The 27,384-nt window shown below is 59.9% G+C and overlaps 1 protein-coding gene across 3 annotated transcripts in view; it reads right to left on the minus strand.

Annotated features, from left to right (window-relative positions):
- GRID1 (glutamate ionotropic receptor delta type subunit 1) overlaps positions 1-27,384 on the minus strand; it is a 639,650-nt gene that overhangs the window by 501,390 nt on the left and 110,876 nt on the right. For all 3 annotated transcript variants that reach the window (XM_025435395.3, XM_035715124.2, XM_035715125.2), the window contains exon 3: positions 5,570-5,854. In XM_025435395.3, coding sequence (XP_025291180.1) covers positions 5,570-5,854 — 285 coding nt within the window. The remainder of the gene's footprint in view (positions 1-5,569; positions 5,855-27,384) is intronic.

Here is a 27,384-nt window from a genome sequence, read left to right on the forward strand (position 1 = left end):
TCGGGGAGGACTTCTCAGATGAAAGAGAACTAGCCCTACAAAAGATGAGTAAATCTGACAACGATACAATATAGAACTCCCATCCACTGAGATGGACTCAAAGAGACTGTCTGCCACACTTAGAAAAAGAAAAGTCTCAATTTTTTTGAAAGGGACAAAAACTTAAAATGGTAAACAGGCCTTTCACAGAAAACAAAAACAGCCCATAAAGAGGTGCTCAACTTCATCTGCTATCAGGCAAATGTAAATTTAAATCATGGCAAGATACCATTTCACATAAAAATCTTAAACATAAAAAAAATCTTAAATGTGAAAAGACTACCAGGTGTTAGTGAGGCTGGGGAGCTTTGAGAACTCTGGTACATAGCAGGTGGCAGTGCAAACAAGTACACTTGCTCTGGGAAACAATTTGGAATAACCTAATAAAGTGAAACATGCCTAGAACAAATGCTCCAGCAATTCTGCTCCTCAGGATAGACCCTCAAAATACTCTTGCACACATAAGCTGGTGCAGTCACTGTGGAAAGCATTACGGAGGTCCCTCAAAAAGCTAAAAACAGAACTCCCACGGGGCACCTGGGGGGCTCAGTTGGTTCGGCATCTGACTCTTGATCTCAGCTCAGGTCTTGATCCCCAGGGTCATGAGTTCAAGCCCCCCATTGGGCTCCATGTTGGGCATGGAGCCTGCTTTAAAAATATATATATAGAACGGCCCTCGATCCAGTAATCATACTACTGAGTATTTACCCAAAAAATATAAAAACACTAATTCAAAGGGATACATGGTTTATAGCAGCATTATTTACAATAGCCAAATTATGGAAGCAGCCCAAGTGTCCATCAATTGACGAATGGATAAAGAGGATGTGGGGTGTGTGTGTGTGTCTGTGTGTGTGTGTGTCTATGGAGAGAGAGAGAGGGAAGCATATAACTCAGCCATAGACGATGGCCACTCATGCAGATCCTAACCCATCTCCAGCCTGCAGACTGGCCCAGGGGCAAGAGCAAACCTCTGCACCCTGAACATACAAGGGAGGAAAGAGCCCCAGGGTCCCGACCTCACACCCCAGCCCTGCGCAGCCTTAGCAAACTTCCTCTACCCATTCATTTCTTCACCTATATTGAGTTCCTAGCAACATCATCGTACATGATAGGGACTCAGTGAATACTTGTTGAATGAATGAGTCAATGATTTCTAAGATTCCTTCTTAACTACCGCCCTCATCCCAATGTATTCACTAGGGAGAAATTGTGGCTACAGCTTCTAGCACCACCTCCCCCGACACACAAATGAATATCCCAGAATTTGAAGTGGCACGTCAGAAAGTTCTCTGTTCTGTTCGATCCAAACTTTTGGTATTTTAATGTTACAGATTTTCTTTCCCAAATGTCAGCTTCCCTTCTATTTTCCCTTTCACTGTCACAACAAGCACACAAGTATTTTCGATGGAATCTTACCAAATGGCACATCTTTCATTTTGTAAACTATATACATGCAAACTCCTCTCCCACCCCTCTGCCAAGCTCCATCTTGAGAACCAGGGATTTGGTTTCTTTGACCCTCGACTCCTGACTCCAATTCCCGGCCCTCAAATTCCACCCAGGACAGGTCATTCTTGGGTTTAGAGGGAGGCTGGGGGGCAAATGAGGAAGAATCAGGGCTCCTTGAGCAGGGGTGGGATTTTCCGTTAACATCCACTGAAGTCCTGAGCATACCAGCCTAGTCCATTCCAAATCACTCTTCCCCACTTCTTGGCTTCAACTCTGCCTGGCTGGAGACAGGAAAAGGAAGCTGGAGCCTAGCAAGCTCCAGATTTCAGAAATAGGACGGTGCCTTGGCTAAGTGCATGGGCATTAAAGTCAAAAAGAACCTCTTTGGGTCTCATGCTCTTTACCTGTAAAACACACTAATAATCTCACCTCAGAGAGTCATTGAAGGGCTTACATGCATATGTGTAATGTACATTTAATATATGTAAAGATACTTGCAGATCAGCATCCAAAAAAAGTCACCATATCCCCAAACCACTTCTGTTTGACTTTGGAAGGAATAAAACAGTCTTTACACTCAATTTGCTTTTTAATTGGGCTCATCTGCAGCTAGTGCTGCAGTGGTGGGGTGGAGGAGGGGCTCCGAGGACTTCTGGAGGCACCACTGGTCTTGGGCATCTCAGCAGTCAGTGTAGGTCCACCCACTGCTTTCAGACAGGCCAATGCCAGCCGTGCTGAGAAAGCACCCACATCCCGCACCCTTGGCACTGGATGAGCTGCATCAAACAGCACATGGGCTTCTACCACCTTGGCTCACCTAACACAAGGCAGGTGGGAAAGCAGGCCAGAGACTAGGCTGTGCATGAGAGGCACAGTCAGGACAAGCAGTGAGAGCTGGAGTGGTCACAGTGGTTAAATCCTGGGGCAGAAACCTGGCTGCAGAGGCTGTCAAATCAAGGGACTGATGTGCGGAGCCCACAAAGGTAGGAGGTCTTGCACAGAATTCAGTGGAAGGGCTTTGAAAGCCTAAAGCCAAGTGGATCAGCACCTAGGATAGCGGCGGCACCCCGGCCAGTATGGCGGTGCTGAGGTGTCCAGGCACCCCCACCACCCCCGTCAGAATCAGCAAACAGCAGGCTGCCGCCAGTCCCTCCTCTGCATCATGGAAATCCCATGGAGCAGTCACGGCATTTTCTGTTGCTGAGCCCACATACAGCCTCAGCATCCTTACCAACAGCACATTTGAGGCTCAACCAGTTGCCTGTCCACAGGAGGAAAGCTACTGGTCTCCCTGTGTCTTTACAGAACCACTGATAAAGGCCAGTCTGGCTGAAAACTAACTTCAAGGGGCGCCTGGGTGGCTCAGTCAGTCAAGTGTCTGTCTTTGGCTCAGGTCACGATCCAGGGTCCTAGGATTGAGCCCAGGGGTTGCTAGGGCTCCCTGCTCAGTGGGGAATCTGCTTCTCCCTCTGCCCCCTCCCCCCTGCTCATGCTCACTCTCTTGTGCTCTCTCTCTCCCAAATAAGTAAATAAAATCTTTAAAAAAAAAAAAAAGAAAAAAGAAAAAAGAAAAGAAAAGAAAACTAACGTCAACCCCACTAAAGGCACCAAACAGTTCCATGTCAGAAAGGAGGGCACAGGAGATCCCTGGATGGCTCAGTGGTTTAGCGTCTGCCTTCGGCCTAGGGTGTGACCCTGGGGTCCTGGAATCGAGTCCCACAGCGGGCTCTGTATGGAGCCTGCTTCTCCCTCTGCCTGTGTCTCTGCCTCTGTCTCTTTCTGTGTTTCTCATGAATAAATAAATAAAATATTAAAAAAAGAAAATAATAGAAAAGAGGGCACACCTCTTGGTTTGATTGGAGGTTCTGGGTAGGAGAGGCGAGGAGAGGGACAGGGCACTGCATCTTCAGAACATCCTAGCCCACCTCCCCAGCCTCAGGCACCAGACTATCCGGCGCTTTGTCTTTCTTCCCATCCTTCCTTTGTCTTGTGTGAAAATGGTCTGAAAACCTCCTATCTTCATAAATGAGTTGACTCATTCACATAGTGATAATTTCTTGGGGCCTACTCTGTGCCAGACATGGTGCTAAGCAGCAGGGACACAGGAGCAAACAGCTACTGGCTCACTCTCCTGGAGCTGACAGCCTGGTGCGAGAGTCAGTGCGAGAGTCCATGTTCGTCGGCGATTAGCCCTCAGGAGCGCGTCAGGACAAGCTGAGAGCAGGCTGAGAGAAGGAGACGGGTCTGTGAGTGCATGTAACAAGCCAAGGAGCCAGCTCCAGGGAAAGAGAGGAACCTTCAGACATGTAGGAATTGGGGCTCCTCTGCCTGGGGTCTTGATCCTTGAGCTGACTGAGGGGAAGGGCTACAATAATACAAAACCACGTAGTTTGAGCAAGTGCCATCGGGTGTCCTTCATCGGGTGCAAGGACTTCAGGAGCCCAGGCAGGGTGGTTGAGGTTCCTTCCTCCCAGGCCTTGGGGAGAACCAAGGCCTGAAGAGTTTCTATAGACCACAGTGCAAAGGGAGCAAAGATGCCAGAAGAAGGGGGCCAGGGGACCTTGGACCCTGCCCCCACAGCATCCAGCCCGGCGGTGTCCGCACCTCCCCACCGGCCAGCCACATTGCACACTGGATGCCGACATCAGCACGAGGGGTTCTCGGGGAAGGCCAGCCCTTGAGAGATGGCCTGCGGGCTCGTCAGGGCTGTGCCACGACCTCCAACAGCCCCCAGGGCCAGGGGCTAAATACGGGCAGGAGGGAGAGACCAGGTGCTGGACAGCGTCTAGCTCCAGCGCCCGGAGCCTCGGGTCACCCTTGTCCCCATCACCACCTCATCTTCCTTTCAGCACAGTGACTGTTTGTTCTTCCAATTCCTTCTGGAAGACTCCAAACAGCCTATTTGCTCAAGAGCTGAGGACAACATTCCAGTCTTAAGCAGAGTATTTAGGCAAATGCAAACATGTGCTGGTTTCTCTTCTCAGTTACATTCTTGGCAAAGGAATTATTTCGCCAAAAGACAAGGCAGGACTTTTGAGGGTCCACCCACCCTACCCCGGCCCCAGCAGCGGGGCCGCCGACCCTTACCGTCCCCACGTCTTTTAAAGACCTGTGATATGAAGGGTGATGGCTACGAAAAGGTGGCACGGGGATCCCTGCTCTCGTGGCCACATGAGTTTCCCCAAGATAAAACTCGCAGACGTGAAGACACATGCCCAAAGATCTTTAAACTAGAGAAGTATGGAAAAAGCTCGATAGAGTACACCAACGCCAAATCCCGCTCGTGGCATTGTAGGAGTCACAATGCGTTGCCCATGGGGAACCTGGGTGCAGGGCACATGGAGTCTCTCTGCATTAGTTCTCATAATTGCAGAGGAATCTCAGTTACAAAGTTTAAAGTCTTTTTTTAAAAAAACACATAATGTGGAAACCATCTCATTTCAGGCCTAGCACTGGCCTGTCTGGGCAGAGCAGCCATAAGAAAACCTAAAACTATTTCTCCAAAGCCCATTTTGGTGCATTTTTAACAAACAGATTTTTAATTTTTTTTCATACAGGAGGTCTTCAAAGAAGCCATGTCCAGCCATCCCCCGATGATCCCAGCCCGGCCCTATGACCCTTGGGGTGCCCGTGCCCTGACCTGCGCCCCAGCTTGAGACCCTGACACTGAGGGGAGACCAGGGCGGAGCAAGGGCCAGCTGACTGCCCTGCGTGAGGGCCAGTCTTTAAGAAGGAATCTTCCGGGAGGACCGTGCCGACCTGCTTCTGTCGCTACCTACGTGAGCCCGTCGGGTCCCTGCCAGCAGTTTATTAATATTTTATTGAAAACTCGAAGATGATTCAAACTTCAGCTGTCATGATAAGGTGCTGTTGCTAGGCAACGCCCGTGCCTGTCTGCAGAGCGTCCGTGCAGCTCCTCCCCGCCTCGCGAAGCTCAAGGTCAGGCCCCACCAGCCCGGGACGCAGTCCACGCGGACCACCGCCGCTGCGTGCGCGCTGCCTACCCAGAGGGACTCGGCCACCACAGCGACGCCCGGCTCACGGGCCCCCCGGCGCCCGACACGCCGCCCCAACTCACCGTACTCGCTGTCGTAGAACATGACGAACTTCTGCCAGCGGAGCTCCGTCACCAGCCTGAGCATGACGTCGTTGAGGCGCACGGGCGGTCTGGAGGCCAGCGTGTACGCCTCACCGTCAGGGCTGGGGTTCAGGTGGCAGGCGGTTCGCGGGGACCCTCCCGGGTTGCGCTGGACAAACAGGTGTGGGATGTGCATCGCATCTGTGAGAGACTGCAGGGCGTTGGCTGACGCACAGCCGGTGGATGTGACCAAGGCCAAAATCCCCTGGGTCATGAGGTCACAGGCTGGAAAGAGGGGAGAGAAGAGGGGGAGTCAGCATGGGGGCACAGCTGCGCTCACATCGACCCACACGGCCCACGCCTGGCAGCCGGCGCCCGGGCCCCGAGGAATGCTGCCTCGCTCCGGAGGCGGACCCATCCCGCCAGGCCAGCAGCTCCCGCATGCAGAGGCCCACTGGCGCTTTCAGGGCTCCAGCCGGCTGGGGGTGCTGGCACCCGTTCAGCACGTGGGTCCACGAGGCCGGGGAGGCAGCATCACTTGCTGCAGACTACTCAAGGAGGGGTGGCAGGACAAGGATCCAGCCCCATCTGCTTGAGACGCCCGTCAGAGCTGCTACAGTAGCCACCCTGCCTTCCATCTGGATCTGAGCCCTTTAAAAAGAGCCAAGAACTCGTTTTGTGGATCTCTGTACCCCCTAGGCCATGAATATGCTGTGTGTGTTCTGCGGAGCTGATAGGGCTGAAGGGAACGAATTACATCAGAGAGTCAGGGCGACACTTACCCCAGGGGACTCAGGGTGCAGGCAAAAAAAAAAAGAGAGAGAGAAACCCCAGGTCTTCTGGCCAAGTCCACTTGATTCATATCATAAAATACTGGGCCAAACCCCAGAAGAAGCAGGTGCTTCCAGAAGCCCAGCATTACTCAAAACCCAGCTGGTAATCACAAAGGCAAATACAGGAGGTGGAGGAGGAGCTCAGGGGCGCGGCCGGCCCGGGGCTGCGGGGCTCACGGCCCCGCCCGTGGTCAGCAGTCAGCCCGGATCCGCGAGGGTTGCCCCTTTGGGCCGCCCACTTACGTCCTCTGGGGACATCAGACATCAATTCATAGAAAGATGCACCTCCCGACACCGCAACCCACTGCACCAGTTTCGAAGCAAACATTTATTAATAACGCGTATGCGACGAAGGAATGTGGGAAAGCAGATGCAATTTCAAAACACAGCCCGCGCGTGTCAGCAGGCCATCTGCCGCACACGGCAGACTTTTGAACAACTTTGACAATGCGGTTCTTTCGGTTGAGAGCCTTTGGGTTTATGTAACGTCTCAGACAGGGCTAAGGGAAGGAGAGCGGGAGCCGGGGACACCGGCCCAAGGAGAGGGCGGTGGGGGCCTGGGAAGGAGAGCAGGCTTCCCGACACCGACGCTCGGCTGCTCCCTGGGCACGCTCACAAGTGGGCAGGATGATGACCCGGGTGCCCGCGGTTCTCCCTGCTGGGCCCTCGACACCCATGCACCATGCACGGGAGTGGGCGTGCTGCAGTGAGAGTCCCCAGGCCACCCCAGGAGTCGTGCAGCCACCCAAACGCTCTGACCTCCCATCCAAGCTTCACGCGGCATTCCTCCTAAAGAGATGCAGCTGTGTCGTGCTCCTGCTGTCCTCGGACAGGCACGGGCGTTGCCTAGTCCTTCTGTGGCTCCCGGGGGCCTCGGGACACAGTCAAACCCCCGAGGGCTGTCTTGCGGGCTCCGTGCTCTTCACATGCCCCTGCCCTCATTGTGCTCAGGCCAACAGCCCACCTTTCAGCCCCCGGGACCCACCACGTTTTCTGTTGCCTCTTGAACCTTCGCACTCAGTCCTCAAGACGCAGACTCCACATCCTCAGGCTGGCTAAGGGCCCCCGTCACCCCGCACTTCCCCATCCCAGCACGATGCAGAGGCCACAAACTCAGGGGGCCACAGGTTGTGCCTTCCCCAGACACACGGCACTCAGCAAAGACCGGGGCAAGGCTACAGTGAGCCTTAACATTTTCATCATGGAGCCTCTGCTCCGTAATTCCATCTCGGGCACCTATCCCAATTATGGGAATGGCTTGAGATCCCCAAACATTCAGAGGATACTTATCCAGACTCCCGAAATAGCGTTCACAGTCTAAACGATGCAAATAGGCGAGTGGTTACGAAAACCGCTGTTTGTTGACAGCACGTGAGGCCTTTAAAATTACTTACAAAGACGCTACGATCACATGGGAAAGTGCTTATCCTAAAAAAGTCACGTGAAAATAATACAAAACTGTATGCATTTTATTATGTCAATTAAATACAACACACACGCAAGAAAAGCCGGAAGGAAATACTGCAAAATGCTAAAAAGCGACCGCATTTTACAAGAGGCCTGAACTGAGTTTTCCTTCCTTTCTGTATCTTGCCAAAATTTCAAGTCGTGAACAGATAATTCTTTCAGAAGGGGAAAATAATCTTCCAATAATGGGTAAGTTGTGAAGCTACGTGGGAGGAGGGACGATCCTGTGAGAATCTTCCCTGTGCCAAACCCTGTTGAGTACTTCGTGTATCTTACTCTCACGACACCTGTTGGAGCGGGCGTCACTGGGTCCATTTTCCAGATAACCCAGTCGTGAGACCAAACAACCGATAAGAACGGGGCTGAACGGAGATGCCAGCTACTCTAAAAAACACTGAGAGGCAGCTAAGTGACAACAGCGGGGCATGAAATTATATGCTCACCAGGATTGCAACTAAAAAGCATGCTTATGGAAAAGGCAGGAGAAATCACCGAAAGGCAAGAAAAAAAACCCAAAGTGCTGTGATGCTGAGTGGATTTCTCTTTATTCTCTGGTACATGCTTTCTTCGATGCCAATACCCCGAATTTCTAACTCTGAGAAGTAACCGTACAAAATAACCTGCACATTGCTAGGATGTCAAGCTGCCCACACACACTGCCCTCCGGCTCTCCGTCGCCCACCCTCAAACTCCCTCCTGCGTCATCACCTGACCTCCGACGGCAAACCCTCTGCCCACCCCATATACAAGCGTTCTTTTTTTAAAGATTTTATGTATTTATTCATGAGAGACATAGAGAGAGAGGCAGAGACACAGGCGGAGGAAGGAGCAGGCTCCCTGCAGGGAGCCCGACACGGGACTCGATCCTGGGACCCTGGGGTCACACCCTGGACCGAAAGCAGATGCTCAACCGCTGAGCCACCCAGATGCCCCACATACACAGGTTCTGAAGTCGCTGAACCTCTCTGAGCCTCAGTTTACCCATCAGGGCATGCATCCCGCTGCCCACTGCAGCCTGGCCTCTTCCCTCCTGCAAGCTTCCTACGTAGACTCAGGACCCACCCCCCTCGCGATGTGCAAACCCCTGCCCTGTGGGTTGGGGAAAGCAAAGACCAAGAGGACACCAAGCCCCAACTTTGAGGAGTTTGACTCCACCAAGACAGACCCACGCGTCAGCCCATGAGGAGGGAGAGACCAAGCTCCTTGGGCCTGGACAGCAGGGACAGCAGAGCCTCGAGGAACAAGGATTCACACCAGCAGACGAAGGAGAGCAGCGTGAGAGGGGCCAGGGTGACAAAGACCCAGGGCTGGGCAGCAGGAACCCTCTGGGAGGCACTGCCCGGGGGGTCACCCGCCCGGTCCTGCTGGCAGCCGGGGACACCACCTTGTCGGCGGGGCCCAGGCCCACGGGGGCAGGAGCACAGGCCCTAGAGCCTCACCAACCACAGCTCTGGTTCAGGCTCATCTGGCCAGCGGTCTGCAACCACAGGCCTGTCTCCTTCCTGAGCCCTGTGTCCCACGAAGTGAGGCTCTGAATCCTTCCCCGGGAGAGCTCGGGGAGCACCGACCTAGGACACAGCCCTGTGAACCCCGCTGAGTGCCCGAAAGCACTTCCATAGGAGCCGGTCTCCTGCCCCGCTCCTCGGGCACCCCCCACCCCCGCCATCCCACGAGAGCCGTGCCCAGGAGCCCAAGACAGCAGAACGGCCTCGCCCCTGGCATGGCAGCCCTCCCCGGGGAGGTGAGCAGCGCGGCCTGCCCAGGACAGCCACCTGCAGCACCACGCGAGCCACTCGGCCGCCGGGCTGGGGGACGGGGCGGGCCGTCGAGGCTAGAAGCTTCTGGCAGGCACTAATGGAGAGGCCTGATGCGAGTCAATTTGCACTCCGCGGTGAATGGCCTGCTAATTGGGGCACAGTTGAAATGATGGGTATTTAGAGGCTCCTAACATAAAAATAATGTGATCAAAATACATCAGATCAAAGCCAATCAGCTATTAGCTTAATGAAGGTTGTGCGCTCATCCCCGGGACAGGACGTTCTACGACTCACACCTGCGCCGCACACGCTCACGCTGAACCCCCGCGCCAGGGCGCCCTGGCCAGAGCCTCGGTCGGGCCCTGCCGCACACACCCGTGCCGAGTGCTGGCCCTTGCTGGGCCTCCGACGCACAGGACGACGGCACCTCCTCCACGGAGCCGGGACCGTGAAAGGTGTCGGGCATGTGGAGCCACCCCACGCAGGGGGGGTGCAGAGGCCACCAGGGTTACTGCCTCTCCTGCTTTGTGGAGACTGCTCTGCAGCTCATGACAAGAGAGCGGCCTCTGCTATCATTCTTTGCCTCCAATACCACGTGGCCATAAAGCAGATCTGGGTCCTGACTGCAACCACGCGGGCTTGATGGCTCGACCCTGGGCGGCTCATCAGCAGGAAACGAGCAGCCCAGGTGGATGCAACCATCAGCTTCGAGCCCCGGCCTGACCGTGGGGGCTGGGAGAGAGGAGGGTGTCTGCAAAGGTCACCGCATGGCCCACTGGCTTCCCGGGACTTGGAGGAAGAGGGCGCTCAGAGCTCAAGCCGGGACCCAAACCAGAGGGCCCACGAGCTCTGCCGGCGGCCCCGGGCAGCCCCACAAATTCCCGCCGCTGTGCCGTGGGGACGCCAGCATCCCGCTGACCCAGGCCTTCCCGGACACGAGCCCCCCAGGGCAGGACGTGCAGGTGTAGGACCATGGGATCTCCACAAGCCTCGTCCCACCTGAGCCTTCTGATCTCCTAGTGAGGAAACTGAAGCACGGAGAGGGCTGGCTGGGCTGGGGCCACACAGCCGCAGGGCGACGACAAAGGGCCCACCAGAGGCAGACCAGCAGGAGCCTCTAGAGCCGGGCCCAGCAGACAGAGCCCGCGGGATCCTGCAGCCCGTGCTGCCCAGAACGTTCCTGGGGAGAAACTCGTAGGGCAGACCCCAGGGAGGGAGCTGGGGGGACAAGGCCTCTCCCTCCCGATAGCAAACCCCTGGCTGGTGCCTGCAGATGACGCTGTTGGTAAGAGAGGCGGCCTCGGGCACTGAGGTCACTCCAGGCACCACCCCTGTTTCATACCCAGGCTTCTCCATCCCCATGGAGGTTCCTGGAAAATTCTCAGACCAAGGTGGGAGGGAGGGGGAAGCAGCCGCCCCAGAAGGCTTGAGCTGGAAGAGACACACAACTCCCGGGGCCACCACCCACCAGCGCTGCTGGCACAGCTATCCCAGCCCCTCCACCGGGGCCCCTGGCACCTCCACGCCTGCTCCTCCCAGAAGACCCGGCGCTCCCGGCACAGGCAGGGTCCACCCGTGGGGGCCCTGCTGTTCTGAGGATCGGATCCCTCCACCCCATGGCCTCCGGGTGGCCCCTTCGAGAACCACCTGTGTTGCGGGTGGCACTGCACCTGGTAGAAGGAGGTGCCCGGCGAGGCCTGGCAAGACTCCACTTATCTCAGCAGGCAACAGAAGGGGGAGCCAGGCTCTGGGCAGCCGGGGGCTCCACCCTGCCCTCCAGAGGGCACGGGCTCCCGCTCCGAGGGGGTCCCCAGGCCACCCCAGGGGCCCCCGCACCTCTGCCTGCCCCGGAAGTGGGGCTCCCAGGGAAAACCCATTATCGGGATCATCGTAACAGCCAGGAGCCCTCCCCCTCCCCGAGCCGCCCTCATTATCCGTGCCCTTCCTTCTCCTCCTTTAAGCTGGCACCGGCTTTATTAATATTTGAATTCTAATGGCTAATACTTTAAATTAAGGTAGCATTTATAAATACTTTATAGTCCATGAATAATTGACCAAATTTAGTATTGTCATAACTCATAGTAAATTATTGATCCACGGAGAATAAATATTTTTTCATGTTTTATTAAGACACGTAAAAGGTAAACAAACCCACGAAATGAGGGGGAAAGGGTGGCGGGTGCTGGAGCCCTGGTCCCAGACCAGCGACCCCGTCCTCCAGACCCTCTGCATGCACGCCACCGCCAGGTCCTCGAGGTTTTCTCCCCAGCTTTCCTCCCCCCGCCGTGGCTTCAGCCACTAGGACGTCCCCGCGGGACCCCGTACATCCGACTCCTCCACCTGCCGCCTTCCGTTCCAGGCACCACCGCCGAGTGGCCTTCCTGAAGCCTCAAGCAGCGTGCTTCCCCATGAGGACTGCACCCCACTGCCTTTAAAGTCACCATCACCCCAGCGACACCTGCGAAGCCCTGGGTGGCCCACACCCACCCCTCGGAGCCCCAGCCCAGCTCCCCCGAGCTCCCCCTGCTCTGGCTCCCCACCACCCCGCCCTGCCTGCACCCGCTGCCTGGCTCCCCTCGCCCGCAGTTTTGTGGGCCACCGTCACTCCCACCGACAACCTTGCACGACCTCCATCTCCCCGTTACTGTGCCCACCCGCCACCCACCGACGTCTGCGTCCCTGGCCTGTGGGTGCAGCAGCTACGGCCCCGAGGGTCTCCGAGCTGTGAGTGCAGGTGCAGCAGCGTGGGGGGCCTCTCACCGTTGAGGCCTGCCTAGCACCCAGCGCAGCCCAGGGGGCACCGACCCCTCGGCATCGTAGGCCCCCCGCCATCCGCACTCCCTCCGTGACCAAACTCCCGAGCCTGCGGAGCCCCCCCGGGCCCAGGTCCTCCCTGGGGGCAGCCTCGGCGGTCCACAGCGCGGAGGACAGTTTCCGAGAACCGCCCCACCCTGCCCTGCTAAGGACAGTGGCACCAAGAGGCTCTAGGGCGGGGGGGGGCGGGGGGGAGATAGGGCACAGGGGTGGGGGGGCGTGGACTAGGGTACAGAGGGAGGGTGCCGGCTGGGGGGGGGGCATAGGGGCATGGGATAGGACGTGGGGGGTGGGTGCGGGCTAGTGTGTGTGGGGGGGGCATGGGATAGGGTGCAGGGGGAGGATGCGGGCTGGGGGAGGATATGTGGGATGGGGGGTCCTGCGGGATAGGGTGCCAGAAGGGGGGGGCATGGGATAGGGTGGGCAGGAGGGAGGGAGGGGGCGTGGGCTAGGGCGCCGGGGGGCCCTGAGGTCGTCGGCAGGGCCTCAGGCCCCCAGCACCCTGTGCTGGGAGCTCCCACGCCCTCCAGCCTCACGTCAGCCCCCCGGGACCCCCCCAGGAGCAGGGACAAGAGCCCCACTGGTCATGGGACCTCAGCCCAACACAAGCGGGCAGCGGGGGCAAGCAGGAGGCATGGAGCCCAGCGGGAGGGTGGAGGAGAGCCGGCGGTGCCAGGCCGATCTCCAGAGCCTCATCCTCGTGCCAGTTAATGAATCAAACCCGACTCCCCACTCCCACAGACTGGAAACACGGGGAACACTGGGTGGGACCTGCCGGCATACTTATAGGCCTCCAGCTCCTCGTTCATGGCTCTCACGGCTCCGCCAGTGGGGGCCGGGCTCCGGCCGATGCACATGAGGCACACGCTGTAGAAGCTAAACCAGGACGGTGACAAGTCCCGGGAGACTCGAACCTCGAAAGCAGCCGAGCACCCAGGGGCCTTCTGCCGCTCTCGCCGCGGCCCCAGCCCAGACGGCTCTTGGCTGCTCGCCCACCTGCCTCTGAAGGGCTCCTGCACCTGCCACACCCGTCAGCCTCCTGGCCTCCCGGCCTCCAGCATTTCTCTCCCCAACCCACCCTGCGGACCAAAGTTCCACAGCTGAGCGTGGCCCCAAAATACGGGCCGTGCTCCCCACCACCTGGGAGTCCAGGTCCAGCCTGTGGGAGCCCCCAGGAACCCCCAACTCCACCCCAGCGTGGCCCCCAGTACTGTGCAGCGTGCTCATGCCACCGTGCCCCCCCAATCTCTAACTTTGCACGTGTCGATTCCTCTTTCTTGAGGCCTTTCCTCCACGCTGTGCCCTTCAAACTCCTCCCCTTCCTCCAAGACTCATCCCAGATGCTTCTTTCCCCATGGAACCTTCCTTGACTTCCCCTCACTTAGGAAGATTAATCATCCCTTTCCCCAGGGGTCGGAAGTACTTTATCCTTTCTATCAAGTATGTATTATTTGACTTCCTGCTTCATTCCTCAGGTCCCAAGAAAAGCTTCCAGGCTTTCTGGAGGCCCGGGCTCAGGGCCCGATATGGAGATGCCCGGAGAACGTTCACGGCAGGAAGGAGCGAGGGAAAGCACAGATGCATGGGGACTGGCTGAAGCAGCTGGAAATGTCCATGCTACCAGGGGAACGAGGCACCCAGAGAATCCGTGGGTGGGATGCACGTCAGGAACCAGGCAACGACAAAGCGTGCCTCGCCCTACAAGCAGCATAGGGAGAATTAGGATCTTGGGCTCTGGGGCCTCCAGACTTGGCTCAGAATCCAGTCCCGGCGTGGATGAGCCAGGGGACACTCATTTCCTCTAATTCCGCCCAAGAGGGAGGGACTGCTTAGAGGTGGGAAAAAGGAGAGTGAGAACTGTGAAGAAAGGAACGGTGCCACCCCACAGCCGGCGAGGCAAGGGAGACAGCCAGCCCTGAGGAGCACAGGTTACCCGGGACAGCTCAGGCCCGAACCCAGCTGGCAGCCTGGCTCAGAGAAGACAGCAGCAGAGGCCATTTGGGGAGCTCAGTGTCCCGGGGACATGGGGCGTCCCTGCGTGGCCACAGCTGGGCCAGGCATGGATACCCCAAGGTATCCAAGGTGCTTCCAGCTCTAGAGCCAGGGTGAAAAGCAGGGAAGGGCCATGGTAGGGTTGGGCTGGAGCTGAGGACACAACCCCTCTGCCGCTCTGGACCACAGAAGGGAACACGGAGCCCGTCTGCATCTCAGCAGATGCCCTATGGGGTCCGGCCCATCCGCCTAAGACTGAACCCATGGTTCCCCTGGGAAGGGAGCACCGCTCCCCACACCCGACAGGAGCAGGGACCCAGGGTTAGGGTGTTGCCCAAAGTCACAGAGGAGCTGGGGTTCACACCCTGGGCTGCCTCTGACCCCCAAGTTAAACGCAGGGGCCCAGGAGACAGGCAGGGCCCTCAGCAAGTCCCTTCAGCTGGCTGAGCTGCAGCCCCCACCTGCAGGGCCCTCAGGAGGATGGAATGAGCCAGATGCCAAGGCTGGACATAGGCCAACAGGCCGGACCCCAGGGCCTGACCTCGGCCCTCCCCACACCCCCCAGCTGCCAAGGCCGGTTCCGTGGTGCCTCTCCCCTCCCCACACCTGCATTTGTCTTCCCAAAGCAGAGGCCATCCCGTCGCCAGGGCTGCCTGGCCCGAGTGCTCCTGGCAGGCCCAGCACAGGCCTCTTGGAGGAGAACCGAGGCTCGCTGAGGCTGCGGGACCTCCCTTCCCATCTCCACCTATGGCTGACTTTTTGAGCTCTCTCTGCCTCTGTCTCTCTCTCCGTTTTTGCTTCTCACTTTCTGAGTGTTGGTCCTCTCTCAGGGTGCACGCTTGTGCATGCATCTCTCCCCCGCCAGCCTATGCCCTCCACCCCCAATAGGACTGACTGGCCCAGAGGGGCAGAGCCCCACGTCCAGGCCTTGACTCCCAATCTCCTCCCTGGCTTTGGAAGCTGACCCACGGATGCCCGCCGGCTAGGCCCTCAGCTCCCCGTGCCCTCCAACCACCGGGATCAGCGTAGCAGAAGGAAGCATCACCTCTCAGCCAGCGCCCCTTCCAGGACGCCTGCGGGGGAGCCACAGAAATGTCCCCATCCTGCCAAGCTCCAGCACGGAGCTCCAGCTCCGAGACCTTGCACTCACCCTGCAGCCTGGCCTCTCAGCGGGCTTCCAGGAGGCCACCTCCGGGCTCTGAGGCCTGAAGCAGGGGTCCCGGAGGCTCTGCCGTGTCAGGCCCATGTCTCTGTCACGTGCATTCTCCTGCTAGACACTCAGCCTTGCAGCCCAGTTCACGTGCCTCTCCCTCTCGGGAGGACTTCTCCACCCAGGGCCCCGGGGCCCGCGTGTCCCTCCCCTCATCGTCACACTCCCTGCGTGGAGCAGTCCGAGCAGGCTGCTGTCTCACACGTGCCGGCCCCGACCCACAGCTGACTGCGAACGGAGCAGCAGGGGGAAGCGGCCCCACAAATTCCTGACCTGCATCTTACAGATGAACTTCATTCCATTCAGCCCATTTCCCATTTCTCGGCCCGGAGGCGGCAATCGCAAAGCCCAAGCCCTATCCTGTCCCTTGGCGTCCAGGAGCCCTGGCCCGTCTCCTTTCAGAACATCCACATATTTAGGTTTTAAAGTAGGAGGACAAAGGAGGAATGGGTCACAGCACCCGCGTTACACTCAAGACATGAAAATAAAGCCACTGGCACAAAATACATCTTGAATCAATTCTACGATGCTAATTCCTGCCCCTCGGGAAGTGTCTGCTCACTCATTCATCATCCATTCACTTATCAGGTGCTCAGCACCCTCCCGCCCAGCACACGCTGGTGCAGAGGACATGCAATGACAGAGGGGAAGGCTGCCGCCCAGCCCCCCGGGGGCTGAAACCCAAGGAAACGCAGCGCCCTTGCCTGTTCAGAGAGCTGCACCCGCTGCCCCCTGGGAAGATGGCACATTCCAGAGCTCCACTGCCCAGACCCAATCCCTGCTCTCTGCCTTCGGCTGTGAGCGGCTCTGGGCAAGTCGCCCCCTCTCCTTGTCCCACCACAGAAACGGCCTCACGGTCCTTTCAAATCAAATCAGTGCATCCGACCAGCAGAAGCAAAGGAGCACACGAAACCCACAGTGCCTATAACTCACAGGATAGGAACCAGACTCAGGTGAGTCAGAACCCAGAAAGCACCCCAGCCCCCACCGGTAAACATGACCGGCTGGGCATCTGCACAGGAGGGAGCTAGGACCAGAGAAGAAAGCAGCCCAGCCAGGTGCAAAACGGGCTGAGGGCGAGTGCCCGAGAGGCCACCGTGGGCCCACCTGCGTGTCCCCCCTACAGGGGTCCAGGGGCGGGTCTGCTGGCCCGAGGCGAGGGCAGCTCCCCCGAGCATCTACCTGCCGAGGCCTGCAGCTGCCTCTCTCACCGCCCCCAAGGCCCTGCGCGGCTCTGCGTTGTTCCCTCATTACCACCCCAGCAGCCACCACAATACCAGCCTGCAAAACTCAAGAGTCGGAGCCACTCTTACAGGATGCGTCCGGAGGAGGCAGTGGGCTCTGCTCCCAGCAGCCACCACCTGACGGCCTCTCAGGAAGGACTGGTGGGGGCGCTGGCTCGGCCCCCGCCGGCAGCCTTCCCAGCTGGACCACCCTGCATGCCAAGGGAACAGAGGCAAAGCCTCAGGACGCAGGCCACGGCCCACGCCACCCTGGCCACTGAGGACGGGCCTGCTGAGCCCAGCCGGGAGATGTGCGAGCCAGAGCCCAGCTAGCCCAGGGACATTAGCCATCGGGTCCCAGGTGCTTCGGAGCAGACGGGGAGAGACATCAGAAATCTCCTGCAGCCAGCAGGGATGAGAAGGGATCCTTGCCAGTGATAATGAAAAATTTCACAGTAGCAGATGCTTGGAGAAAATTGAAAAACAATACCACAAAATTCACAAATCAGAAACTTCAGAGAACCCTGATCAGCAGGGCTGCTTTCCCCTTGGCACCTCTCCAGCCCTGAGAAAACCAACTGGGAACCAGGTCTCCCTACTAGGCAGTCAAACTGCCTCCCAGAACCCACACAAACCCCTCCAAGCACCCACTCTGCACCCAGCCAGGGCCCAGGCCGGGAACGCAGAGAGGATGCGGATCGGGCCCCAGGTCCTAGGAGCACCACCTGGAGAGGGAACTGGATCACGGGCCGGGAGTCCAGGGAGGGATATCAGGCAGGAGGGGTGCGGGTGTGTCGTCACGCGGCCCCGGGTGGCAAGGGGGCTTCACAGGGCACAGAACAGCCGAGGCTGGGACAGAGCGCAGATACCAGGGGGACCGAGAGAGAAGAACGAGGCTAGCGGCATGGCGGGAGCCAAGACGTGCACACAATGGCACCTGTGGATCCGCCAGGAGGGAGCCGCTCCTGCTGGGGCAGATACACGAGGGAGGAGTGCAGGGCAGAGGTCTTGTCCGCTCAGCTGAGGGCCTCTGTTTCCATCCCATGAGGAAGCCTTGGGGAGCCCCTGAGCACAGGTGAGGCTCCGCCTATGCCCTGGCAGGACCGGGGCCAAGGAGGGCAGGGGCAGGAGGCAGTGAGGACAGTCAGGGCCACCGCAGATGTGAGCAAGCAGGCGGGCAACCCAGAGGCCCGAGCCCCCCACCGCAGAGCCAGCAGGATAGCGGTGAAACACCTGTCACCTAGTGGCACATCTCCCCTTACAGGCCATCGCCTGGCATGTCCCACGGCCCTAGAAGGGTATCACCGTCCCCCCCGCACACAGAGGGGACAGCTGGGGCTTGGCGACGTGAGGTCTCTCACCAGGTATGACCCGCCCCCCAGCTAGTATGAGACCAAGAACCCAGGCCTCCCAAGAGCCACAGGCTGCCCACCCCAAGCCTGGGCTGAGGACCCAAGGGGCAGGGTAGGATGGGAGCTGGTGCCTTCCAGCCCTGCAGGGAGTGAGGCCAGCCCTTCAGCTGCAGTCAGCACCTGTAATGCCCCCTGAGGCTCCTGCCCCTGGGAAGGGACAGAGAAGGAGTTGGGAAAGGCAAGGTGGGCCTGTCCGCCACCTCTGCCCCTAATGGAAACCCATGGGGGCCCATGCGAACCCAAGGGACAGACACTGGCTGGCCTGGCAGCCAGTAGGAGAGTGCCGCAGCACAAGAGAGCTGGCCTTGCCACACGGTGTGCAGGAAGTCAAGGGAGAGCCACGTGTAGGCTCATCACTCCCAGTGACCACATCTGATGGGGACACACGGGTAGAGCTGCGTCACAGGCCCTCCAAGTCAGAGTGGGCGCAGCGGGCCACAAGCCTTCCCTTGGGGCCCAGCCCGAGGGGAGCAGGAGGTGGCAGTGCCAGGGGCACATGTGCAGGACAGCATCTCGCTGGGGGGGGAGGGGGCACATGTGAGGCTGTGTATGGGGCAAGCTCAGGGGTCCCCGGGTGTGCTCCCACGGGCCGGAAACGAGCCTGGGACACGTGTCCCCACGCTGCAGGCCTGCTTCTGGGGGGCACTGTGGCTCATCAGGCCCAGGCGGGAGGCTCTGACACAGCCGAGCAGTGCCCTCCATCCCCAGGCAGCCCGACACAACATGATGCTCATGGTGCCATGCACTCCCTCGGGGCCTTTTCTTGCTACGAACCAGGCTCCACCCAGATGGCTAGGCCTAGAAGGCTCCACAGGCTGACGGGAAGCCCAGCTCCAGCCCTGGCCTGGCCAGGGAAGACAGTGTCCCTGTCCTCTGCCCAGACACCTTTGCTGGAGAGAGACAGGGAGACACAGAGGGTGGGAGGACGCAGCCACCCCCACACCAGAGAGGAATGGGGCTCTGCAGGGTCCAGCTTGGTCCCTGCAAATCCCTACCCAGCAAACACACCTGCACCCACATGGCCCCACATGCACCAGAGACTGCTCTGTGCCAAGGAGCTCTCATGTGATGCAGGCAGCCCCACACCCCAGACAGCTGAGCCTCCCCAGGGTTTGGCAAGGATGATTCCAGGTGGATGTGGAGATACCTGAATGCCATGACCTGCCCTGGAAGGGCAGTCCAGCTAGGCCCTTTGGGCAAGTGCCCACACAAGTGGGCAGACCCCCAGCCAGGCCTGAGTCTGCTCTCCAAGATGTGAGGTGGCATGGGAGCAAGTGACAACCACATGCTGTGCCTCATCACAGAGGTATGGAGATACTGTGTGCAAAACAGACCAAAGGAAAGACCTAACTTACTGAGCAAACTACTCTGCTCATGGCAGCATCCCTCACTGATCTCATTTGTTTTGCCTGATAATTCTGAGGTAAGGATGATTGTCAACATTTTTCCAATGAGGACACTGAGGCTCAGACAGCCAAGTCGCCTGCCCAAGGTCACCAGCAAAAGACAATGGAGCCTAAGTTCAAACTCAAGTTAGGTCTGACACTGCTGATCCTGCTATTCCCATTCTCCCAAGTGGTACAGGTGAAGACCAAGAGCCAACACATGAAGACCAAGAGCCAGCAGGTGAAGACCAAAAGCCAACACCTAAAGAGCAAGGACCAGCAGGTGAAGACTAAGGGCCAGCAAGTAAAGACCAAGAGCCAACATGTGAAGAAGAAGGATCAGCAGGTGAAGACCAAGGATCAGCAGGTAAAGACCAAGGGCCAAAACGTGAAGACCAAGGACCAGCAGGTGAAGACCAAGGGCCAACACATGAAGACCAAGAGCCAGCAGGTGAAGACCAAGAGCCAACATCTAAAGAGCAAGGACCAGCAAGTGAAGACCAAGAGCCAACACGTGAAGACCAAGGACCAGCAGGTAAAGACCAAGGACCAGCAGGTGAAGACCAAGAGCCAACATGTGAAGACCAAGGGCCAACAGATGAAGACCAAGAGCCAACACGTGAAGACCAAGGACCAGCAGGTGAAGACCAAGAGCCAACACGTGAAAACCAAGAGCCAAAACGTGAAGACCAAGGACCAGCAGATGAAGACCAAGAGCCAACACGTGAAGACCAAGAGCCAACATGTGAAGACCAAGGACCAGCAGGTGAAGACCAAGGATTAGCAGGTGAAGCCCAAGGGCCAACACATGAAGACCAAGGACCAGCAGGTGAAGACCGAGGACCAGAAGGCAAAGACCAAGGATTAGCAGGTGAAGCCCAAGGGCCAACACGTGAAGATCAAGAGCCAACACGTGAAGACCAAGGGCCACAGGTGAAGACCAACAGCCAGCAAGTGAAGACCAAGGGCCAACACGTGAAGACCAAGAGCCAACACGTGAAGACCAAGGGCTGGCAAGACTGATATTCAAAGTCACCTACAAAAATGAAAGAAGAAAAACCTTCCTGTTCTCATCCCAGGCACAGGTCTCCACTAACTGGGCTCCATCTTCCCCACTTCCCACCTCCTACTGAATCCCCAGAATTCCCACCCTCTTAAGCCCCCCCAACACTCCCAACATAGACAAACAAATCTACTTCCTGCATCTATTTAAACCAGCTGAGGGAGACTAAGCATCAGCACCTATCTGGGCAGAGCCTTACTAAAGAGGAACACCACTCCCCACCCCAGCAGCCCACACTCTCACACCATTATCAGGAAGATGATCCCTAAACCTCAGAGCCTAGAAATGCGCAGACCCAAGGAGGTGTGGGCACTGGGTGCTGCAGCTATCGAGGCCATGGTTGGATCCATGGCCACCCTGCCCTCCCAGCATGGCAGCTTCTGCTCTGACACGGCCACACAGAGGCTGGCCGTGACACACAAATAGGTCAGACACCGTCCATTCCTCCCAAAGATCCCACCTCCATGCTGCACCTGACCCCCCCATACATCCACCATGCCCCAGGGGCCCTAACCTCACCTGGGGAGACAACCAGCAGACTTCCACTATGCACCCACTCGACACAGCCGTCCAGAGCACTAGCCATTGTCACACCAACACCCCAGCTCCCCGTTGTCATCCCCCAAAGCTCTGCTCAAGCACACCCTCCGTGAAGTCTCCTGGGACCCTCACACCTTCCCCCACACACACGTAGTTCAGCTCAGCCCAGCACCTGTCACTCTGAATGATCGCCCTCTGTCTCCGCCACCAAACTGTCCAGGCCACTGCAGGATCCCCGGGGTGCAGGCGCCCGGGGAACATTACGGGAGGGGTGAATGAAACTGCTGAGTCAGATCAAGCGGAGGTGCTGAGGGCTAGTTACACACCCGTGATCAATTCTGCAGAGCAGCGGTGTGAGGCGGTGGGGAGGCGGGCAGTGCCACTTCCCCGTCCCTCCTGCAGCGCCAGCGGGTGAGCCGGCCGTGCCCAGCGGCCTGGCCAAGGCCCCAGGTAAGCCGCACGTCCAAGCTCCAAGCTCCACTCGCGCCTGCATCTCTGCGGCCGAGGCAGCAGCCAGGGAGGCCGCCCAGAGCAAGCACAACACCTGTTAGCCCGAAATGGTGGACCTGTTGCATGGTTCTAGAAGGAGGTAACCCCGAGGAGGGGCCACGCGAGGCTGAGCAGATTCATATCAGAAGAGGACGGCGTTACCCCTCAGCAGTTTGCACCCTTCTTCGAAGCACACGCGTGTGCAGGGGAGCAGGGCTGAGCACGGGCGGTGGCCCGGAGCCCGCAGGCCCTGCAGGGGCCCGAGGAGGCCCTGTCCTGGCACGCAAGGCCGCGCCTGCCCTGAAGCGAGGACACCGAGGTCGAGGCGCCCTCAGTCGTCAGGAGACACAGAATAACGTGCTAGGAATCCGTTTTCGTGGCATGGCCGTCCCACAGCTCTGAGCAACAGGCCCGCTTGTAAAATTCAAAACCGGCCCCGACCCGAGGTGGTTGGACGTGAAGTATCCACGGACTGCGAACATTCCTGACACACAGGTAAGCCTTCAGCAAGCGAACCTGCGTGGGGTGCCCCGAGCACGGACCACGGCGACCTCGGGGCCACGCGTGAGCCAGGGTCAGGGTGGGCGTGCTTGTGGGGTCATGGCCCTGCTGCAGACCGGGGGGCCACTGGGCTGGGGACACATGGACGGGGGGGGGTGCCGCCGGGCTGGGGGGCACACGGACAGGGGGGTCGCCGGGCTGGGGGGGGCACACAGACCAGGGGGGTCGCCAGGCTAGGGGGGGCACACGGACCAGGTGGCTCACCGGGCTGGGGGGACACATAGGGGGCCGCCGGGCTGGGAGGGCACATGGACCGGGCGGTGGTGCCAGGATTGGGGGGGTACATGGAGAAGCCTGGGGAACAGGGACAGGGGATCACAGATGTCACCCCAAGGCATCCCAGACACTCCCAGGGCTGGACACCTGGAGGGGTCACTCTGCTCCTCCTGGCCACCGCACACACCCACACAGTACACCTCATGCCACATACACCCACACGCACACACTCACCTGCCAAACTCGAGCCAGAGCTCCCGGAGCGCCCCCAGCACGCCCTCCCCCCTCTAGCCCCAACATCCAGGCCCCCCCACCAGAAGCAGCTGGGGAGCAGCGTGAGCAGAGACCGAGCCGACCTCGCCTGCCCACAGTGCCCTGGTGCAGGCAGCCAGCGCCCTGCTTAGGAAAAGAGCACCTGATGTCGCGGAGAGAGACCAGCTCGGAGAACCAGAGAACCTTGCCGTCTCCCTGGTTTACCCGCCCCCTCCCCTCCCCTCCCCTCTCCAGCTCCCCCCTCCCCACCTGGCCCGTGGCTGCAGGGCCCTCAGCTTGGCCTCTCCTGGTTCTCCTGGGGCAACGGCCAACGGCCCCAACACTCACGGAACTGCCAGGGGAACGCGGGCACCTCCCGGACAGGCCTCCCCGGCGGCCACAGGGTTGCCTCAGCCGGTCCTCCTCCGGGGGGGGGGGAGGGGGGACAGGAATGACAGGCACCCTGAACCCAGGGGGAGGCATGGTCACGGAAGGGACGTCACAGGCCAGTGGCCCCATCCACACGGGGGCCCCTCTGGGGCAGAGGGCGGGCCTGGCACCGACACCCGCAGTGCAGCTAGATGGCAGCCGGGCACAGCCTGACCGGGGGAGGGACAGGGCCTGGCACCAGGGGGGAGCGGGACTCTAAGCAAGGCTCATGGCCCTTCCGTCTTCCTGCCCCTCTGGCTCCCTCCTCCCTGAGCAGGCTCCCTAAAACCCCTGCTTCGGGTCTCAAGGGCTCCTACCCAGCCCTCCGCCGCTGTCCCCAGCGCCTGCCCCCCCATGCTGCGCCACATGGGGGACTCCCTCCTCCGCGCCCTGACCGGCGTCCTGCCCACGGAGTCCCTGCTCGGTCCCAGGACGCTGCTCAGGGCAGCTCCTCCCTCACAGGGCCTCGGGGCACTGCCGCCACCACTAGACTGTGAGCCCCCAGGCGGCCCAGGAATTGGGCCCCAGCACGGTTCCCAGCACATGGCAAACCGGTGAACACAGAGGCGGGGGGGTGGCTGGACCGGAGGGTGGACAGGTGGACGGGCAGTCGGGCGGGTAATAGGGAAGGGCACTGCAGACGAGCAGGGGACGTGTGACCTTGCTCCGGCCTTGGCCCCCCACCCCACCATAGAGCACAAAGGCACTTAGAAGGATTAAGCCTCCTTGATACAATTGCAGCGGCTGCAAATAGCTCGTGGCCTGCAGACGCCGCCTCCCAGCAATCAGCCTCAATCAACGCCCACCTGTCCCCCCGCCGCCCGATAATGCCGCCTGACACCCCGCCAGGAACCGTAAGGCAGCCAGGTGTCGGCCCCATTGGAGGTCGCAGGGGCTGGAGCGCCTCCAGCCGAGGCCCGAGAAGTCACCCCCCTGGGTCCCCGACGCAGGAGCTGCAGAGCTTAGAGACCTCAGGAGACCCTACCCGTCCCCCAGGGGCCTGGGCACCTTGGGAAACAAGCACCTGGCCCCATGCCCCGGCCCCTGTCCTCTCAATTCCCGACACCGTCCAAGGCTCTAAAGAGCCGGGACCCCCAGGAGGGCTTCCAGGGGCGTCAGGTGTTGGAATACGGAGCCTCTTCAAACCCAGAAAGTAACAACGGCATCTCGGTAAGGATGCGAGGGAGTGAGGCAGAGGACGGCCTGCCCACGGGTGCCGTGGGAGGGCGGGCGGTGGGGACGTGACCCGCACCGCCGTGGGGAGGGGCTGCCGTGGTTGGGTGGGGGGGCCCTCGGCACCTCCCACGGGCAGAGCATACAACCCCGGAGGGGGCCCGTGGATCTCCCGTGGGCCATCCACACCTGTCCCAGCCCCCGGCCACCCGGGCTCTCCAGCCGTACGCCCTCCCTGCCTCCCATGCTGACCCCGTCACTCAGCAGCAGCAGGCCAGGCCCCCCTCCCTGGGCAGAAGGGCAGCCCCCAAAACACCAGGGAGCGTGCAGGGTTCTGAGTCGGGAGGGGAGTCAGGCTGCCACGTTCACGAGCAGTGCGATCCTGGGCAAGACACGCGACCTCTGTGCCCAGCGTCCCCAGCAGCGAACGGGCTGAGTACAGTCCCCGACCTGCAACGACGGACTGAACCTTTCCCTAATTCCACGCTGATGAGAAAGGACAGGCGTTCGATAGCAACCCTACCCTGAACCGTGGGCTCTGCCCAGGCCAGCAGCATGTGGCTGGACAGCCCTCCCGGCGCAGGCCTGGGCTCCAGGTCAGCCCCATGCTCGCGGGGTCCGCGCCCACACACCGAGACCACTCGGGTCCTCTTCCCGCCACCCTTCAGTCACTTGCAGGAGACCCTCAGCGCTTCTCATAAACAGGCTCTGAGCGGCTCGGGGGCGGCTCAGTGGGTCCAGCAAGCTCCGACTCTGGGTTCAGCTCAGGTCAGGACCTCAGGACGGGGGATGGAGCACAGCAAGGGTGTGCTGGAGGGTCTCTTCCGCTCCCTCTGCCCCCACCTGCGCCCATGCTCCTGTGCGCGTGCTTGCTCGCTCGCACTCTCTCTAATAAAAAATCTCTAAAAACGCACTGGGCTTCAGGTCAGACGACGTGGGCCCACTGCAGCCTCATGTAAGTGCTCGTGCACATTTAGGGCCGGCTGGGCCGAGCTGTGGTGCTCCGAGGTCAGTGTGCTAAGTGCAGTCGGCTCACAGTGGGTTTGTCGAGGCACGACGTGCTGTAGCCGGGGGTCTGTAGGACCAAGCGCTAGGCACAGAGCTGGGCCCTCAGACACACCCCCCACACGCACACACACACACCTCAGCTACAACCCGCATAGGGCAGGGGCACCTCCAGGAGCAGGTGCTCCACCCCCCATCCCCTGGAAGCCCAAGCCCCGAGCAGGTGCATTAGACCTGGTGCCGCGGGAGCCACAACCATGCAAACGTCTCAGGCCTCTGCCCGGTGCTGCTTCGGGTCGTGGGGGCCCCGGGGAGACCCCCAGTCGTCCTCAGGCCCCGCCCATTGCCCAGCCTCTGTATCTCCAGGAAGGCTGCCTGGGCCAGTGCTGGCCCAGGCCCCTGCCTCCCTCTCACCTCCCACCCCCCAGCCCCCTAGCCCCCCAACTCCCTGCAGCCCCCCAGTGCCCTCCGGCCCCCCTTTCTGCCCCCTGGCCCCCGGCCCCCATGCCCTGCAGCCCCCAGGGCCCCCAGGCCTCCGTCCCAGCTCCAGCCGTGTCCTCTGCATGCACACTGCCCCACGCTCAGGGCACCCTCCCAACATCTGACCACCCTGGACTCCCCATCGCAGGCCCCGTGGCTGTTTGTCAACTGAAAAAGTGTCTGTCGGTAAGTTATGGAGCTACACTGTCCAGGCATCCTGAGCTCCCGGGGCCCGGGTGATGGAAGACACTCCCTGTCTCTGCCTCAGCCGTCCTCCCGACCTCCCATCCTCCCCATCTGCCCATCCTGCCCGTCTGCCTGTCCTCTCCAACCTCCCATCCTCCTCATCCTCCCCCTCCTCCACATCCTCCTGTCCTCTTCATCCTCCCCGTCCTCCTCATCCTCCCATCCCCTCCGTCCACCCATCCTCTCCATCCTCCCGACCTTCCCCTCCTCCCTGTCCTGCCCTCCTCCCCCTCCTCCCATCCTCTTTGTCCTCCCATCCTCTCTGTCCCGTCCACACCCCCACCCTTCGCACAGCCCAATGTGTCTGGGAAGCCGGCTGCAGACTCTGCCCACCCTGGCCCTAGAGTTCCTGCCCCTCCCGGAGCCTCTGCCCACCTCAGCAGCCCTGCGGGACATTAAGGGCGACCACGTCCGTCTCACAGACGCTCGGCCACACCACAGACACTGCAAGGGCAGCAGACAGAGCTCCTGCGGCCGCTCCCATCCATTCTGGGGGTCACCCTCCTTGCCAGCCCAGAGCACGCACACAGGCCCCCATCTGTGCCCTGAACCCCCTTACCTTCCCAGAGTGTGATTCTGCGCGACCCGTGACCTCAGGCTGCAGAACTCTGCCCCGGACACTGTAAACTCCTACTCATGCCTCAGGAACGTGCTCAGCTGCCGCCTCCTCCAGGAAGCCTTCCCTGGTTTCTCCTGGGTCCCCCTCTGCATCCCAGAACTGCCTCCCTGCCCTGGTCTAGGAGCTCCTGTAGGCACAGGGCCACATCCAAGCCATGGCTTCCTCTTCTGCACGGGGCTGGCAGGAAGGAGCCTTGGCAGGTGGCTCCTTCCACAGACGGGCTCTGGACTGATGCACACTCACCCTGCCCACCTGCGGACAGGGATGGGCCCCAGGCAGCCCTGCATCTGCCCACACTGCCCCCCAGGCTCCCCGAGACCTTCCTGAGGACCCAGCCTGTCAGCTCCGGCTCTCCCAAGGTGTCCAAGCAGAACCCTGGCTCGAGCAAACCTGGAGACCCGGGGCGTGGCCAGGGACAGAGGAAACGCCGCCTCCCTGGCCTGGCTTCCAGGAGGGGCCGGGGAGACAGTTTTGCAAAGCGCAGGAGTCTATGATCAGTCCAAAATTCCCAGCGGCAACAGTGGGTGAGCGGAAGCTCTACAGTTTGCCTAAGGATCTGGCGAGAGTATGGCCCGGGGGGGTGGCAAGGGTCTGGGGCCGGCTCCCGACCTCCGCGTGCTCAGGGCGCAGCCCCTCTGCTGGGAATTGA

The sequence above is a fragment of the Canis lupus genome, chromosome 4, assembly GCF_003254725.2.
Source record: "Canis lupus dingo isolate Sandy chromosome 4, ASM325472v2, whole genome shotgun sequence".
Lineage (NCBI taxonomy): Eukaryota > Metazoa > Chordata > Mammalia > Carnivora > Canidae > Canis > Canis lupus.